Source organism: Solea solea, chromosome 12, assembly GCF_958295425.1.
Source record: "Solea solea chromosome 12, fSolSol10.1, whole genome shotgun sequence".
NCBI lineage: Eukaryota > Metazoa > Chordata > Actinopteri > Pleuronectiformes > Soleidae > Solea > Solea solea.
In genome coordinates this window covers 5,671,378-5,689,908 of record NC_081145.1, presented here as the reverse complement: position 1 = coordinate 5,689,908, position 18,531 = coordinate 5,671,378, and the positions used below count along the sequence as shown (strand labels likewise).

General features: G+C 41.6%; 2 protein-coding genes across 3 annotated transcripts; both read left to right on the top strand.

Annotated features, from left to right (window-relative positions):
* Positions 1–943: 943 nt before the first annotated feature.
* bend7 (BEN domain containing 7) lies at positions 944–9,557 on the top strand. Its single transcript, XM_058645925.1, has 10 exons — positions 944–1,207; positions 3,379–3,459; positions 3,535–3,897; positions 5,976–6,092; positions 6,175–6,518; positions 7,198–7,299; positions 7,425–7,542; positions 7,630–7,743; positions 7,912–7,953; positions 8,271–9,557. The coding sequence occupies exons 1-10, from the start codon at positions 1,144–1,146 to the stop codon at positions 8,324–8,326; spliced, it is 1,401 nt and encodes a 466-aa protein (XP_058501908.1). The 5' UTR covers positions 944–1,143; the 3' UTR covers positions 8,327–9,557.
* A 602-nt stretch (positions 9,558–10,159) lies between these two features.
* Positions 10,160–18,519, top strand: sephs1 (selenophosphate synthetase 1). 2 transcript variants are annotated; one of them, XM_058645461.1, is made up of 10 exons: positions 10,160–10,261; positions 11,805–11,927; positions 12,037–12,133; positions 12,446–12,549; positions 12,676–12,783; positions 14,894–15,048; positions 15,132–15,222; positions 15,317–15,416; positions 16,081–16,293; positions 17,503–18,519. In XM_058645461.1, the coding sequence occupies exons 2-10, from the start codon at positions 11,832–11,834 to the stop codon at positions 17,715–17,717; spliced, it is 1,179 nt and encodes a 392-aa protein (XP_058501444.1). In that variant the 5' UTR covers positions 10,160–10,261; positions 11,805–11,831; the 3' UTR covers positions 17,718–18,519. The 2 variants fall into 2 exon arrangements, with proteins under 2 accessions (XP_058501444.1, XP_058501445.1); XM_058645462.1 differs by lacking the exon at positions 10,160–10,261 and adding an exon at positions 10,547–11,001.
* The last annotated feature ends 12 nt before the right edge of the window (positions 18,520–18,531 follow it).

The window sequence follows — 18,531 nt, the reverse complement described above, 5'->3', positions numbered from 1 at the left end:
TGTGAGGACCCATTCATTGCATTCAGTAGTTTATTCTTCATTCATTCATACATTGTCTACCACTCTATCCTCCACATGAGGGTAGACGGGTGCTGGTGCCAATCCCAGCTGACAGATGAGGTACACCCTGGACAGGTCGCCCTATGTCAGCTGGGATTGGCACCAGCGCCCCCCATGACCCTCATGGAGGATAAAGCGTTGGAAGATGAAAGAATGAATGAATATCAAAAATTGGGTTCATAAGAATGTGGACAACTGTAATTATAACACTAAACATATACTGGCAGAGGAGGTTGAGTGCCATGTTTTCATGATAACATGATATGAAGTGATGGTTTGATATCTCCAATTCAGAATGTGCAATTATCCTCTGCATGTTTTTGGATAGGTGGAGAAAACCTGAGCCTGGTGAAAACCCATGTGCACACATGGAGAACATGCAAACTCAAGACACAGACGGGCCCTGGTCAGACCCTGTTTATTCTACTCAAGATATTTTCCGGTTCTGTCTATCTGTCTGTCTGTCTATCTGCTCTAAGTGAGAGCATGATTGAAGGGAGACCATGTTTTCCCACGTTACATATAGATATGTCCATCTTCACTGTTCACACCCTGTTTGTTATAAGAGAGACTGATTTGACAACCAAGTGTCTCTCCCATCAATAGTTAAATGTGTGGTAATTCAGTCATTTCTAAATCTATAGAAATCTACAACAACAGTACAAATGAACAATATTCATGATCATAATTTGGGAATGTGTATGGAAAGTGTTTCCAGTTTGTGCTTTTGTGAAAATGTCTCTGTGTCATCTAAACTCAAATGTCTTGTCTCGACCTTTTCATGGGAATGTTACCATCAGGTGGCGCACGGGGATATGTGAGGATTTTTCAATATTAAAGTCATTAATTTATTTGCATGGCATAAGGGAGGAACCACGCCGTGTTGGGAAAAGGATAATAGATGTAACAGCAGCGTTTATCAGGCCAGGCTCCGCGTAACAAGGTGGCAATGTGCGGATGACTTTAGCGCAGGCTGAGGAGAAATTTAACTGCTCAACAAGGCGGACAGAGATTTAACTGAGTGGATCTGTTTAAAGGGATTTTCGTCTGCGCGTCTTTTTGGATTATAATCCCTCTGGAGAGATGGAGTGTGGTGAAAGGAAGAGGAGAAGGAAGTCACGGAGCTTTAAACTGGTCACGGATGAAGGTAGGCTGTTGCTGTTGCTGCTGCTGCTGGATGAAAGATGAAGACCGTGACAGACGCGCGTCCGTGTCTGTGTCTGGGTTTGTGTCTGGCGCTGTGTCAACACACGCCGACGACACTGTCAGCGACAAATGACCAACAACAGTCTGTGCCTCCATTATAACCAGCGGCTCAAGATTCAGACACTAACACACATTTCTGGACATTTCTCGAAACAGAGCTCAGTCCAATTTCATTTTTTTAAATAAAAGATTCAATCAAGCAAGTAATCATAGCTGAAAATGCAAAAGGAAAAAAATAAATCACAAAACAAGCAGCTGTTCTGAATCACTTTAAAGCTCCACACTCTCTTTCTCTACTTCATACTAAACCTACAGGTGGTGGTTTCTACATGGGATGGGGGAGGGGGGTGCTCTGCATGACATCACTGTCCCTGACAGTCTGCACACTGTACACATGAAGATGCACACTTTCTGCGACCATCTCGCAAATGGGTTTTGTTATAACAATATCAGTTTAATCCAGGACTCAAGAAAATAAAATGAGCACATAAAAAAAATCCTGCATGATTCATTAAAAGCTTCATATGGCACAAAAAGTTAATGTAAAATGCACTGAATTTAAACACTAAAGGGAGGCATCTCTACCAGTGTCTTCATCATAGCTGTGACTGGTAATGAGCAGTAACCTGATTATGGAGGGGACCAAAATGACGTCATTTACAGATGAATCAAGTGGACAATTCAGTTTGAACACTGAATTTCTTATTATTTGGGCTTCTCCCTTTAAGGGTCACCACAGTGGATTAGGGGTTGGTAAAAATATCATCCAATATGATAATCAATATGCCAGTAAATGTCAATATTTTAATTAACAAATTAAGGCGCTGTACAGTAAGGTTTGTGAAACTTGGGCAGAAGTTACCTGGCTGAAGAAGAGGGAGTTTACAGCGGGATAATGGTGGAGAAAGCTACGTTTAGAGATGCTCCATCCACGTTCAATACATAGACTTTATCCACTTAGGTAATCCTGTCCATCCTGGTCACTCCAAACGAAATTCCCAGTGTTGTCAGCTTCCTGAAGTTCCAGAACGCATATTGGAAAAATATTGACACACACAGAAAGAAACAATTATCCTTTGTTAAGTGTTACTTCATATTTGAACAGTTTAAAAACAAGCCAGACAAGTATTCCCAGTGGGAATATAGCAAAGAGGACTTCTGATGCAGAGCATCATGTAGAGAATGGAACTTGATTTATCTCTGCAACTACAAGCTTTATATGAAAGGTAATACTTTTTTTTCACAAATGTGTAATAAAGTGAAGAGAGAAATGTCCAAATATTTAGTGTTTTCTCACAGCCACTTCAATTTCTTATGAGTATAGAAAGAAATTCTATGAAGTTGTGAAATAAATTCAAAAACACAGAATTCCTTAATACGGCTTGTTAAGTATTGACTCGCACAGAAAAAAACAACTCACTGTCACTACAGCTTTATCAGAGCATCAATATACCCAGACCCAAAAAAAACAGTCAAATATTCTAATATTTGTCTCACTGCCTACTGTACAAACCTGTGGGATCATGTTCATCAGGTTTAACAACGTTACGTACCCAAAGAAATGAGGTGACATAAATTAAATGTACCGCAGTACCAGGTTTTTCTGGCATATTCCGAGATGACAATGCCAGAATTCGCTGGGCTCAAACTGTGAAAGAAGATTTCAGGGAGCATGAGTCATCATTTTTGCACATGGATTGGTCAACATCGAGTCCAGACATTAACCCCACTGAGAATGGCTTTACACTGCAGTCCAAGTCTCCTATTTAAAATAACAAGGTCTTTAAACTGAGATATAATGTTCATACAGCATCTGAACACCGACTAAGCAAATGATCTTATTGGGAATTAATCTGTTGCTCGGCCTATATACACCACTGTGTTACTTCAAGCAAGCATTATTTACTCAGGTGGTATAAACATTTTGAGAACCACTGGAACCCCAGACCAAATGGGGATACACCGGCCCCATTTTACCTGCATATTATTACCTCCACCAATGTTTTTCTCCAAGTAGCTTTGGTGGAGGTTTTCGCTCTACAAGCGTTTCTTCTACTTTAATCAGTGTTATTCAACTATTTAATGGCACAAATCCCCTCTTTTTTAATGCAGATTATGACCCTTCATATATGATGAATTCCAGCGGTAAAGATGCCAACGGAGAGCCTAAGGTTGCTGCTGCTGTGCCTGATGGTATGTGCCACTGTGAGGATTAATGGTAGAACCATAACAGATCCCATTAATTCCACTCATCTCTCTCTCTCACAGTAGTTTGGCTGGGGGATGAGGGCGTGGAGATCAAGAGACAAATCACAGGTATGATGAGGCTTCTGAGGGACAAGAGCAGCAGGGTGTATCAGCGTGCTGGAGCCGAGCAGGATGGTGGAACAAAGGAGCCCCAGGATGGATGTCGGGACTCGGAACATCAGTCCGCACCTTTGTGTCTCGGATCAGAGGATCATCAGAGCAACAGCTGGGACTGTGCAGGAGATCTCGGGGCTTCACCTTCATCTGCATCCACCACCACCCCTAAAGGCCCAGTCTGTGGCCAGTACAGCACCCACTCCAAAGCCCTGAGGATCCACAACGACAAGGATCTACTTAATCTACTCAAAGTCAATGAAGCTGAAGGTAGAGTGGTGGAGCACATGTATGTAATAAGCAAATATGAAAAAACCTGTTTCAAATAGATCTTGTGTAGTACTGAACATCGGGGCTGTTTCGTTGTTGAGATGGTTTTATTGAAGCGTCTTGTGTGTAATGACTACATGCTGCCAGAAAACTCAGGGACACATCAGCATGTAGACTTGCTCTAGCACAGAGCATCAGAATAGGGAAGAGGGGTGAATTAAAGGTCCTAATGTGTCATAACTAGTGCCACTAATGTGGCTTGTAACTGGAAGGACGCTGGGATGGGTGAGGGCTGGGGTGCCCCTGAGCAAGGCCCCCAATCCCCCATTGCTCCCCGCGCGCAGATAAGTGCTGCACACAGCTCCTGCTCTCGGCTTGTATGGGTTCACCTCTGGTGTGTAATAAGGATGGGTTAAATGCAGAGGACAATCACTAATTGGTGTGTGTGCAAAAATTACCAATTCTAATGAAACTAATTCTAATTCTGAAACGTGAAATGCCTGTTTTGGCTGGTTCGCTCATTAACGCTGCTGTAGAAACACAAGATGTTATTGTTACAGTGGGTACTGGACCCAAGAGCAGGCAGACGAAGACTGCAATATTCCATCTCGTCTGTTAACCCATTCATTCATAAACTGTTAAATTACCTTTAACAATGGGTTAACAGATGACATGGAATATTGCAAGAAGTGGAGGTGAAGGCTGAGAGCTGATCCAGACGGCGAAGAAAGGTAAGCGTCAGTGGCAGCATGCACGCAGGAGGAAGTTCTGAGCACAGGAGTTAACAGAGAAACAGAGAAAGCTGAGAAACTGCAATAACTGGACAGAATACGAAAGATCTTCAGGAGAGCCGTGATGTTTACCACCAGGAAATAAGTAGAGGAGCTTGATGATTGAACTGGAGCAGGTGTGCTCCCGCCGCAGGTGAACTGATTGCATGGAGAGATGAATGCAGGAGAGAAAGGGGGAGACGCAGGTGGAGATGAAGGCAGAGTGTCGTTTTTGTCAGGCTTCCTTCTTCTTATGAACTATAGGTGATGAGTTGATGATGCAGGAAAAGACCCCACTGACACAGGACTTGTACCGAACAAAGGGATTTTATTTAGTTACAAGTCAGGCGTCAGAACCAAGCTCTGCAGCAGCTCGGGAGAATGTGTTCTTGCCGAAACCTCCGAACAATTCTGCCTCAGAAAAGCAAAACTAACCTTATATAGATTTTCTAGCATTCTTATTTGCAGGCATCACATGTTTCGACCCCCGCATTTCTCCTGTTTCCATAATGCAACAGACTTGAAGAACAAGTCGGGTCCAGATATACCACACTGTCCCATGATCTTTAAATTGGACAATATCACCATTTAGTCAAACAAGAGACATCTATATTTCCTAACTAACCATATCTCAGCCGACCCTACTCGACAGTAGCTGGTACCTAGTGCTCTTTTTGGTACCTGCTCTGGTGAGGTTCCAAGCAAGCTGAGCCAATACTAAAATGTGACGTCAACAGACTGCCAGCCACTGATTGGTCAAAGAGTGTCGTCACTGGAAGAATCACGAGTCTGCTGAACTCTAGGTCCGTTTTAAAGACTTAAAAATCCTGAAAACATGCCTTTACCTCCTACATTTAGCAAGGACATTACCTCAATATTTAACAGAGGAGTCTGGTGTATTTAGCGACGGCACTGCTAAAAGCTGGCGACAGGAAGCACCCAACGATTCTATGAACAAATACTGAAAAAGAACTGCTTTTGCCCGTCACTTGTTTGTGTCGCATATAAAAAAACGTCACGGCAGTTTTGCACAGCCATGCTATGACGACCCTGCCCACAGTGAGGAGGTAATGAAGTAATGGACAATGACGTGCCTGTTACCAAACCGAATGGAGTTCTAGAACGGATAATGTAAAAGCGCCATAATCATTATGCACTTACACAAACATACATATGAGTAGTATATTGAATGTGTGCAAACGGAAGTAAATGTTACACACTGGACCTTTAAACACACATTTATGCTGCACAATTTGTTGACACACTGCATGCCAGTCACTGACCAATACACTACTGATTTTCCTGCAGACGCAGTATCTCCTGCCGTGCCAGAAACCCCCTGCTGTATGTGCAATTGTAAGGGCACCTTGCAGGCTATTTTGCAGGAACTGCGAACCGTGAGGAGGATGATGCATGCTCAAAAAGGTCAGTGGACTGAGAGAAAATTAGAAAGAAATAAAAACAAGACAATAAAATGTACTAATGTCTTTTTTTCTGGCATCATTAGAAAGACAGGAGCAGGCAGCATCACCATGCCAACCTCGTCTTGGTCCAGGACCAGCTCCTTGTTGTAGGCCACGTAAGTGGAGGCCATTTTATAAAATGGCACCACTGGGTGTGCCAAGTACTCGAAGAGCTGCTCTTAGCTCTCTGGAGGCATCACCGCTCATAGCTACACCTGCAGAAAGTGGAAAGAGGGAGGAATGTGAGAAAGAGCAAGACTCGTCCACAGCCACCAGTCATCCCGTCTCCTCTGAGGTTTCTGTGCCGCCACCTCAGAATAATTCAGTTCCTCTGAACCACTCACAGAGTCGTCCACTGAACCAACTGATGGAACCACAGTCATTAGAGGTAATCTGCACGTTAGCGTACATGAATGTGTACAGTATGTTGCTGTGCTTCATTTTGAACTTGATTTTAGTGTTTGATTTTATTAGGGTCTGGACTTATTCAGTCTCACGTGAATTGGTGTGTTTCCTTTCCTGTATTTAATTCAGCCTAAATTATGTCTTAAAAACATATAAATTACACATTGTACTATTTTTGTAAAGACATAAAATAAAAGGCCTCTTCTATTATAAGAAAAGGTTTTTCTTAAGCCTGTTTGACTCCATTGAGTTTTGAGGTTATTTTATTTCAGCTGCATAGACATTTTATCAGTTGTCATTTCTGAGAACTATTGTGTCCTCTGACCTTTTGGAATCTCACTCAAGTCATATTTTTAAAAGAGTATATTTTCTTGCAATGTGTCTGTGAAGGTCCTCAGTCATCCAGAATCCAGATCATATTCATCTTCAGTTGTTAGCTGTTGGCATCTGATTCCCAAGAGGCTTCTTCATTTCTTGGCTGAAAACCTGTCTAGATACAGATACTGAGGATTAGTACCTGGACTTCAATTTCCTTGTGATGATATTTACAAAATGATGAAAAATGATTGAGCAGCATGTTCTTTTGCCTTCACGTGGAATTTAATGTATTGAATTTTTTCTGGAGGTTATAACTCATACTGCGTTTTTGTTTCCTTTCTGAGGTTCGTCTTGCCAAAGATTATGACGTGTTTATCTCAAAAACTCAGCTGGACTCCATCCTCATCAACTACACGCGATCTGGGAGCCTGTTGTTCCGGAAACTGGTGCGTGTCTACATTCCGGAAGAACCAAAACACTACAGTCACGTTGCACCACTTGATATTTGCTTTTGTTTCTGACAATTACTGTATACTTATAATATATGATATAATTACTTATAATTGTGTAGGTGTGTGCCTTCTTTGATGACACTACCCTGGCTAACTCCCTGCCAAATGGTAAAAGAAAGAGAGGACTCAATGACAACCGTAAGGGCTTGGACCAGAACATTGTAGGTGCCATTAAAGGTAAAGTTTTACAGATTGAGTCATTAGCTTTGTAGTAAAACAACAATCATTACAGAGTATTAATATAATTGTGTGAACTCTGTTTAGTTTTTACAGAGAAATACTGCACTGAACACAGAATAGAAAAGTTGCCGGGGCCACGAGACTGGGTGCAGATCCTTCAAGATCAAATTAAGCTTGCCAGGAGGAGGCTGAAAAGAGGTGCCGTACTTCTATGGACGCTGCCTGCTATGCTTTTCTTGCAGTAATGTGTACTGTATATAACCCTATGATTTATGAGTTGGGGATATAAAATAGTGTTCTTTGTATTATAAAATGTACCAGCGCACAAAATGCAAGGTGAAATTTCACACTCCTTTGACTCCTCAGATGCTGCCGATTCAGACGAACCCTTAAATGGACCATCAACAAGTATGAAACACACACACACACACACACACATGCTAGTCTGCTCATTTATGCAATAGTATACCTGTATCTGTCTTTCTTTGCTTCTTTCCTATTTCACCAACTCATCTGCGGCCGGACGTGCTTATTAACTCATATGTCTTTGTCAAGCTGCCATTGTGACATTTAACATTCTTGCGCACTTCCCAAAATGTCAGCTAATTATCTTTCCACCACGTGGCATATATACCATCTTTCACTTTCCTCTTTGAGAAAACTGAGACAAAAGTCCTCATCAGATGTGAGAACATTTCACTGTTTTTCATATCTTTGTTTTACAGGCTGCGACTATAAGAAGCCCACAACAGTGGAAGCGACAGCAGTGAGCACAACATGATTGCCCTCATCATTTGATTTGTTTAGATGTTTCATTTCAGATCTTTCCTTTGCATATGTTAACTGTTATGTTATGAATATAAAGGGTAAAAAAAGCAACCAGATGAAGAGGAAGATGCTGGATGATACACACACACACACACACACACACACACACACACACACACACACTCACGCACTCCAGCTTTAGCGACTGTGATGATTTACGATGATTTTACATGTCAAACCCTGTGGAAATTGGACTTTGTACAAGCAAACAACAGTGTTTAAGAAATGCCATGTCATTTTCAAGACTGGAAATAGTTGACATTAAAGTAAACAGCTTTAAAAGCACTTGTAGTTCACATGTCGGTAGGAGGTTGTTTTCTGGCTGCATTTGACTGACTGACTGTAAGCGGAATATCTCCGAACAGTAAAGGTTGTTTTATGTTACATTTTAGATTTTATTGACGATCTGGACACGGATACAATTTTTCTTTTTTTTAATATTTATTTATTTATTTAATTATTCAACAATTGTTAAAGGTCTACTTTGTAACAATTAGTGACATCTGAAGGCCAGGTTATACCAATTTGCATTCCCACATGCACATACATGCCTGTGGTTCTGGTCATGCTTAACAAGGGTCTGCATTAGTCTAGTCTCACAGTCCATGTTTTTCCTTTGCATATCTATAGCTTCTGCTTCCGTTCACAATGCAATTGTACGTTTGGCTTTTGTATGCAAAGACGGCAGCCTCTGTAAATCAAGGCCTTGTCAAAAGTGCATACTGTATAAAAGGTGTACTCCAAGGCTATGACAACCAAACAATTATACACTTATACAAACATTCTTCACATTCATATATTCAGTTTCTGCCAATAAACTCCTCTAAATGTTTATGTTACACACTGGACCTTTAACCTTGTGAAGCGAGAATGTGCTGACTCTGGGAATCTGAGCAGCGTTGGCGGAGGTCGGCGCTCTCGGACTACTTTATCTAGTTTACTAAGAGCCACAATTAAGTACTGTAACAGTTCAGTATTCATGTATTTTGCACAAATTACATTTTGAGGGATGTTGTTTTGTGGATCATGCCTTTAAGGCGACCTGTAGTTCAGTGGGTGAAATGTGCAGTGCCGCATCAGCCTACATTCCAAACATTGCATTGAAAATAAATATTTGATGTGTATTAAAAAGTAATAGTGTTTTGGTTTTTTTCTTGAGTAGCCACACATATCTGTATTTACATTGTGATGGAAATACATTGTTTATTTTCTTGCATATGAAAATGCAGTGCCTAATAAGTGAATAGTTGTTTCCATCATTAAAAAAGGTTTCTTCACAACTGTGTCCTTGCGTTATTTTTATTAATGATTTCTGTCTGCATAAGTCACATCCAGGCACAACATCTCAGGTGCTTAAAGCAGTGGTTTAGCCTCTACAAATATATTAATATTAATGTGTTACACAACTGTAACAAACTGTTTGTTTTAATAGAAATATAATGAACATAACGAGATAAGGATATTGATTCACGTTTACAGATTTCTATTGACCCAGACCATCGTCGTTGTGTGTATTTGGAGGGAAAACGGTGAATTAAAGGTACACTCCATTGTAGAAATTTTGTTGCCAGACTTTACCGCTCGTTAAAGGGGATGTTGAAGCCGCCACTGCCCAGGCATAGGACCCTTTGATATCTCGAGAGTTCCCCCTTTGTATTTTCAAACAAATGTCATGTCATCGAGATAAAGCTCTACTTTATACGAGTGCTTATTCGATAATTGTTAATTTTGCCCAATAGTTGGATTTGTTCAACGTCTAATCTCGACATAGACGCCAAATATGTGTCGATTTTCGTCAGGCATTGTCTCACGTCGCCCGATTCTCGCCGCAGTGCATTGTGGTCCCTTCCCCGCTCTTCTGTTGGGATCCACCGCTAACGTGAAGCTGGTAAGGATAAACTGGTCAGAGCAATTAAAGGGGAAATGTTGCAAGAATATAACTCCGCTTTGGTCCTAAAATCACAGTTAGGGTTGTTGTAAACACTCCTATTGCACCACATCTTTACAAACTTTGCATAAGTCGCATGTTTGGCGCACTTTCATTCATATTAACGCTGATGTTGCACTCATCGCATGGCGAGGGACAGGAAGGGGTTAATTTTTTCCGCCGCCGACATTTTTGTTCGGTGCTCTTCTGCAACTTTCTAACTTACATGTGCACACAGTCGGCGCTGTTTTACGCCACAGTATATCATAATTGGGCCACAGCGCGCACATTATGCTTCTTTAAATGGTTTTCAGATAATCAGCTTGGCGCTTTTTAGCTATTTGTTACGCAGAGCTGCTTGTGCACTGCGCCTCATGCATGGATCTGTTAGCAAGAGCTAGCTCTGAAACCAAAACTCAAACAAACACTCAGAATAGATGCAGATGTGTCTCAGTCTGCAGCCTAAATGTGTTCAACCTGAGCGCCCTGTGCTTAATAATGTGGTTTTATAATACACTGCATGTAGTGAAGTGAACATGTGTACAGCAGTAGTATTGTTTGTGTTGGGTTGAATGAACTTGTCAGTATTGTGTGTCTTGAACAGTCCCACAGTGAAATCACGAGGACTCTCACCAACTTGTGTTTGTGTGCAGCATCACTTCAAATGTTTACAACGGACTTTGATGACATTCTCTGGGCATGTATGTTATGTCCCGGTGAAGAAATCATTGGATTTTTGTGGCTGAATGTTTGAAAATATTTTTGTAACCACTCAACATGGGGATGTTTTCAATATTTTATGTTAACTATTAAAAATGTTTGTATGTGACACATGAAAAACAGAAAAACAAAGTGTTTAGAGAGTGCAAATATCTGCCCATGGTTAATGAGTGATCATAGAATCCTCAAAATCCAACAGTTTCTTTCCAGAGCTCTAACTTACATCCACCAAAAGTTTAATCAAATTCATCCTCTACTTTTTGAGTTATGCTGCTCACAATTAAATCAAATAAACATATAAAGAACCTAAAAGCCTAACCTAAAATAAAGAACCACTTTCTCCTTTAAATATATACTTATCCTTGTCAATCAGCATGCAGCAGCTCGTTGTGGTGTTTAATGTTGTTAGCGTTGTTGTTTTTTAACAGTTCATTGGTGTTATCTTCACATGTGGAAAACACATTATACTATATCAATTACACAAATACTACACTGCAGAATATATAGTCATTTGCAACTGAGTAGTGAGTTTATAGTTAATTGCTTACTTGAACTAATAATTTCAAACATTGTCAAATACACGCCCTAACAATATCAAGAAAATTAAAATATTGAAAAAAACTACACATACAGTGATCAATGCAATTCTTTTGCTGTATTATGTATCAGTGTTAAAGCTCTTTTGTTCATTGATTCATGATTCACTGTATAACACATCAGTAAATAAACCCAAATGTCTGTTTCTAATCATTTTTTCCTGTCATGGTCATGAATGTGGTCCTAGTGGTGAAGGACCAGAGTTTCATCAGCCATGTCGGTGAGGGAGTCGTTTAACCCTGAAAGCTATGAGCTGGACAAGAGCTTCAGACTCACACGCTTCGCTGAACTCAAGGGCACAGGCTGCAAGGTTTGTTTGAAATCGGCCACTTTATATTAATGAACTAAAGACTCCACCTGATGTAAGAACACATTCCAAAAAATAACATTTGAAAATGTTGGTTGTTTTCTGGTCACAGGTGCCACAAGATGTATTACAGAAGCTGCTAGAATCTTTACAGGAGAACCACTATCAAGAGGATGAACAGTTCCTGGGGGCAGTTATGCCCCGGTTAGGTAATTGTGGTACTACAGCATAACAATGACAGACAACTTAAGTGCACGACTTTCTTAATGTTTAATCTAACCACCATATCTGTAACAGCTGTGTGTAATATAGCATAGTAAACAAAACACTTGTTTTCTTGCTCCACTGAAAACATTGTTTTTCATGCAGAAACTGAAAGCAGCGACATATTGACATGTTGTTTTTGTTAAGTAAGTTTGATAAACTGAAAAGAAAGTAGCATTGTAAATAATAAATCAAAACAGTCAAATTCTGCGTGACCTGAAGTCGTCTGGTGTCATTGATCACCATTATTTCCGTAGGCATAGGTATGGACACCTGTGTGATCCCCCTCAGACACGGAGGCCTTTCTCTGGTGCAGACTACAGATTACATCTACCCCATTGTGGATGACCCGTACATGATGGTATGGAAAATGGAATTATGTCACCAATTGTTTGCCACATGTTAAAGTGCATTGTTCCTGGGCCTACTGTGGCTCTACTGTACACACCCAGTAAATGCTTGGTTTATCAATATTTCTATTTTACAGGGAAGAATTGCTTGTGCCAATGTTCTAAGTGACCTGTATGCCATGGGAGTGACGGAGTGTGACAACATGCTGATGCTCTTGGGAGTCAGCAACAAAATGTCAGAGAAGGTAAGACCCATGTGATATTTTGAGTTCAGATTTGTTTTTACGTGTTTTCTTATGTCATATTTATACATTATCATTATCAACACTGCGGAATTTCAACGTTAGCCACTTATAACTTATCAGCTACATCTGCCCAAGTCTATGATATCTCAAGAATATCTTCCACTCTCTGTACCGCTCCCTGCACCAAAGTCCATATTGGAAAATCTTGGCCACTTTAAACCACAGCACCCAGGAATTGTTTATCCACTGCTGCCTCCTTCACTCATTTCTTAAGTCATCGTGTGACCTTGCTGTTTAAAGTCCTTTGTTTGTTTGTTTACCTAAGAGATACAAACTCATCAAACCAGGCTGCAGTACACCAGTGCATCTTTTATCGCCACAAGCTAAAATGTATGATCTTCTCTTATGTGTGTGAGTGAGTGGTTTACTTTAAGCTCCACTCACAAAAGGTTGTCTGAAGGAGATAAAGGTGCGACAGTATTCTTTAGATGTGCAATTGTAGATTTAAAGGGGACATATTACGCAAAATCAACTTTTTAACCATTTTAATACTTATATTTGGGACTCTGGGGGCCCTACCAGTCACCAAAGTGTGGAAAAAGAATACTCCGTCATGTTTTCGTGGTTCCCCTTAGTGTAAGTATAGGCGATAAAACACTCGATGTTGAATTCCCTGCGTTTATGACGTCAGCATGCGCATTTCACCGCGAATGTTACCGCCCCACCAGTGAGTTTACTTCGAGAGCTCCACCTTAGCTCCACCTTGTCCCTGCGAGAGTGCAGGCGAGGGAGGAAGAGCGGTATTATGTCAACGCAGAGGGACAAGTGTGCTGTTCGTGGCTGCACAGTGGAGCACAGTGTTTTACACAAACTTCCACAGAGGATTTGATATATGAAGCTAATGTGCCGGATAAAGTCAGCAAACGTGTGTTCGCACTAGACAGCGGTCGCCGTATTTAGTCAGGGGACGTATTTCACCGACGTACAAACACACACACGTTGTTAAGAAAAGGTCACATAGAGCTCATAACTGACCATTCTGACACGTCCTAATTAAAAATTTTGTTCAGTACGTCCTCCATGACCGGAGCACAGACTCAGTCTGATACAATCACATATACAGCGGCGAGCGGCAGTTTATGCCGCTCGCCACTGGCGATCAGCGGTGCTGCACTCTCTGTGCAGAGGTGACCGCGGCACCGCTGATCGCCACCGCGGCACCGCTGATCGCCAGCGGCGAGCCGCCTAAACGGCCGCTGTATGCGTTTAGGCAGCTCGCCGCTCGCCGCTGGCGATCAGCGGTGCCGCGGTGGCGATCAGCGGTGCCGCGGTGACGAGGTCTCCGGAGCATAGTCACCGGTCTGATACAGTAACATACAGCGCCAGCTTATGCAGCTCGCCGCGCGCCGCTGGCGATCAGTGGTGCTGTTCCTAAGTGTTTTTTAACTGATTAACAGTTCGGCACTGTTCGGCTCGATCCTTATGTAGAACGTCTCTTCCTGTGACGGCACTCTGGCTGTTTTCTGCGCACGCTGCCATGTTGATATTGTCAGAGAACTAGTGGAGGGAGGGGGAGACGAATAGAGCTGTAAAGCGCTGTAACGAGGACAAATCAGAAACCCCCTGGAAGAAGTGGGTGTGTGTTTGCCTGTGTCTCATTTGCATGTAAAGGGACCAAGCACGAAAACCGAGCGTTCTGAAAGGGGCGGGCTTAGCAGGGTTATTGAACTGCTATGATGCTTCATCCTTATGGTATTTTGACCAAGGCATGTCACTGACATGTTCATTAGGACACCAGGGAACTATTTTAATGGGGGAAATAGGGTATAATATGTCCCCTTTAATAAAAATTAGCCTTTTGCTAATGAGTAAATCACTGTGCCTGTGACAGCAGGAATGTTGTCAGTAAGCCTATAAATAGTCCATGAAAACAGTTAGTATGTCAATACCGCATACAACCCCACTTCAGAAAAACTCAAAACTACCCACTGTGTTAAAGGGAAAAATAAACCAAAGAAATCTAATGTAAAGAATTCTAAGGAAAGAAGTATTTTTTATAATTATTATTTACATGTTATTTTGCTGCTCTGTTATTCCTTGGCTTTTGCAGGAGAGGGACAAAGTCATCCCAATGGTCATCCAGGGATTCAAGGATGCAGCGGAGGAGGCGGGCACGTCTGTAACAGGAGGACAAACGGTGCTCAATCCCTGGGTGGTGATGGGTGGAGTTGCTACGACAGTCTGCCAGCCCAACGAATTTATCATGTAGGAAAAGATTGTTTAAGATCAGTCTTTAAATTTGTTCATCATCATTCAGTCATTTTACAATGTTGGATATTTTCCCTCAGGCCAGACAATGCAGTGCCAGGAGACGTGTTGGTATTGACTAAGCCTCTGGGAACACAAGTTGCTGTAGCTGTACACCAATGGTTAGATATTGTAAGTCTGTCTACTCACTTGTATGTAATCGTCTTGGACACTCATTGTTGTTTTTTTCATGATAATCATACATTCCTTGTTTGCCTCTTCTCAGCCTGACAAGTGGAACAAAATAAAGTTAGTGGTAACCCAGGAAGACGTCGAGCTGGCCTACCACGAAGCCATGATGAACATGGCACGACTCAACAGGACAGGTAAAATGACCCAGAATGCATCACCACATTTCAGCTTCAGATACACAGAAACTCAGAGTGTCATTGTTGTTTTGCAGCAGCCTCTGTACTGCAACCTTTGTTGCCAATAATGTCCAAATACATGTAACTGAACAACAAGGACAGGGCTTTATGTGGGGATATAAAAGGTCCACTGTGTAAAAGTCTGGTGAAAATATATTCATTTGGCAGAAATACTTAAAGACCAGGTGAAGCAAATGCAGATATTCTCCTCTTCTCTTGTTAGAAAGTAATGGCAAAGTGTGTCTACATTTATATTCTGTACAAACGCTTAGGAACAGTGATGTTACACTGCTTTGGTGTTTGCATTGTTTTAAATTGTGATTTTAAATGAAAACGATACATTGCTCAGTGTTACGCTAAATAACAGAAGCACAAATAAATAAATAATTCAAAATATTGTTATTATATTATATTATATATAACAAGTCGTTTGTTTACTTTTAAGTTTGTGTATTTAGCTCAAAATGAGTTGGTTTGACTGAATAGTCTGAACTTATTCATTTCACTGACTAACACTCAGCCATGTAAACTGTTGTGTGAGTCTATAATCATAACAATGAATCCTTCAGGTGCCCGTCTAACTCTCTCTCTCTCTCTCTCTCTCCCCCCTCTACCCATGTAGCGGCCGGCCTCATGCACACCTTCAACGCCCACGCAGCCACCGACATCACAGGGTTCGGGATCCTCGGCCACGCGCAGACGTTGGCGAAACAGCAGCGGAGCGAAGTGTCATTTGTCATCCACAATCTCCCCGTCCTTGCCAAAATGGCCGCCGTGTCCAAAGCCTGTGGCAACATGTTTGGTCTCATGCACGGCACCTGCCCAGAAACATCAGGTGTGTATTCATGGATGGAAGTGTGTGTGTGTGTGTGTGTGTGTGTGTCATAAGATGACAACATAAACAAAAACATTATAAAAAATGTTGTTTCACTCTCTGGGAGCTACAACTACAATGATTTGTAATTACCTGTCTGGTATGTAAAGATCATTGTACATCCCTGACGCACTTGTGGAACAGAAGGGGGTGAGCAGTCTCTCGTTTACTGTATTGCAATTATTAGAAATTATTTGAATTCTTACAAGCTGGTCCTTTAAGATGAAGAAAGAAAGAAAATGCAATCAGATCTTAGTGATGTGTAGATATCCCACTGTTAGGGCACTGTCCAGTATACAGTTCTAGCACTACTCGGCCCCACTCGTTTTTTTTTTTTTTGCTTTTCCATCAGTAATAATACCTGGTACTTTTTTGGTACCTGCTCTGGTGAGGTTCCAAGCGACCTGAGCCGATACTAAAAGGTAACCGCTGATTGGTCAGAGTGTCATCACTGGAAGCACCGACGTCCCCCGAAGAGTCAAACCAAACAAGGCAGTCACAGGCGGCAGACTTCACCCCATTCATGCAACAAGCCTCTGTCTGCCTGTATGTGTAACAGAAAAACAAAATCTAAATAAACAACAAGCCTCTGTCGGCCTCTGTCACTCATATTGCAACCAGGCGTGGAAACACACACAGACACACAGAGCCATCCAAAAACAATACTTCATGTCAAACTGTAGATCAGTTAGAAAGACTTAAAAATCCTGAAAACATGCGATAAGCTCCAACAAATAGCAAAGAAAATGTCTAAAATCTCAATATTCAACAGAGGAGTCTGGTGTAATTAGCGACAGCACTGCTGAAAGTGAGTCAAATTACAACCTGTTCAGTGTTATTTCAGTTCAGTGACTGTCAGACAGAGTCTTGTTCCGGTCATGCAGCAAGTACTGAATGATTCTGGGAATACTGAATAACTGATAAACCCCCTCCCCCCCACACATTGAGGAAGTAGAACCGAGTAGTGCTAGAACTGTATGATGGAAAAGCGGCATAAGAAAGAAAAAGCCTTCAAGTTAACAGTTTTGAATATCCCACTGTTGTGAGGTTGTGATAATTGGATCAAGATTAAAATGAAGGCATGTGTGTGAAAGGTAACACATAACGCAGCTGCGAGAAAATCATCTTTTAAGGCCCTTTTTAACCGACCAAATCTCTGTTCATCTACAGGAGGCCTGCTCATCTGTCTGCCACGGGAGCAGGCCGCACGCTTCTGCGCCGAGATCAAATCTCCGAAGTACGGAGAGGGCCACCAAGCGTGGATTATCGGGATTGTAGAAAAGGGCAACCGCATGGCCCGCATCATCGACAAACCTCGGATCATTGAGGTGGCGCCGCAAGCTGCCACGCAGAACGTCAACCCGACCCCCGGTGCAACTTCTTAATCCACCTTTGCTGAATCACAGACCAGAAACCCTGAAAGCTCTGTTGAGTGATTTTTAGACACATAAACTACAAAAACCATCCTAGAGTGTTGAAATATATACACACACACAATAGTATGTACACAGAAAAGACTGGGCTGGTGCGTCTACATGGAAACCAGTGCAGCAACACAGTGGCTCGGAGGAGTATGTCGCCACCCAGTGGACTCAACCTCAACTACACCCTCGATTAAAAAAAAAAAAAAAATTATTGGTAAGAAATAAGAGTGTACTTCAAATCCATATGCCTTTTGTGTCTGTTGTATAATGTAAAATGTGCTTGGATGAAAGGCAGCTTTTGGTAAGAGAGCGATGAAGACAATAATCTGATGCTTTTGATTCATTTCGAATCACAGGAAGTCTGGAGTCTGTCGCCTCTTAAACTTTGCTCTCATCAAGCGACATCAAGGTGGTGTGATGTGTTTCTGTTTGTCCGTTCACTTTGTACAGTCATAAAAAGCCTAGTTTTTAGTTCATTGCTGTAACTGATGCCTTGAAGGAGTTTGACCAGAATGTTAATTTCATTTCTTTTTTTTGTTTTGTTTTTATTTCTTTGACTTTTTTTTGTATTGTCCCCACACAAACTAATAAATATTCAAATAGAAGACGGTTTGTTTGAGCTGCAGCCACGAGCACGTACATAAATCTGTCACGAAGCTTCCAGCTTAATACGTTTATTTTTGTTTATCCTCACTGGAACAAAACTGTGCATGTTCAAATGGAAATCAGAGCCCATCTCTTAAAATAAACTCCTTATGATATAGTTTTCTGCATG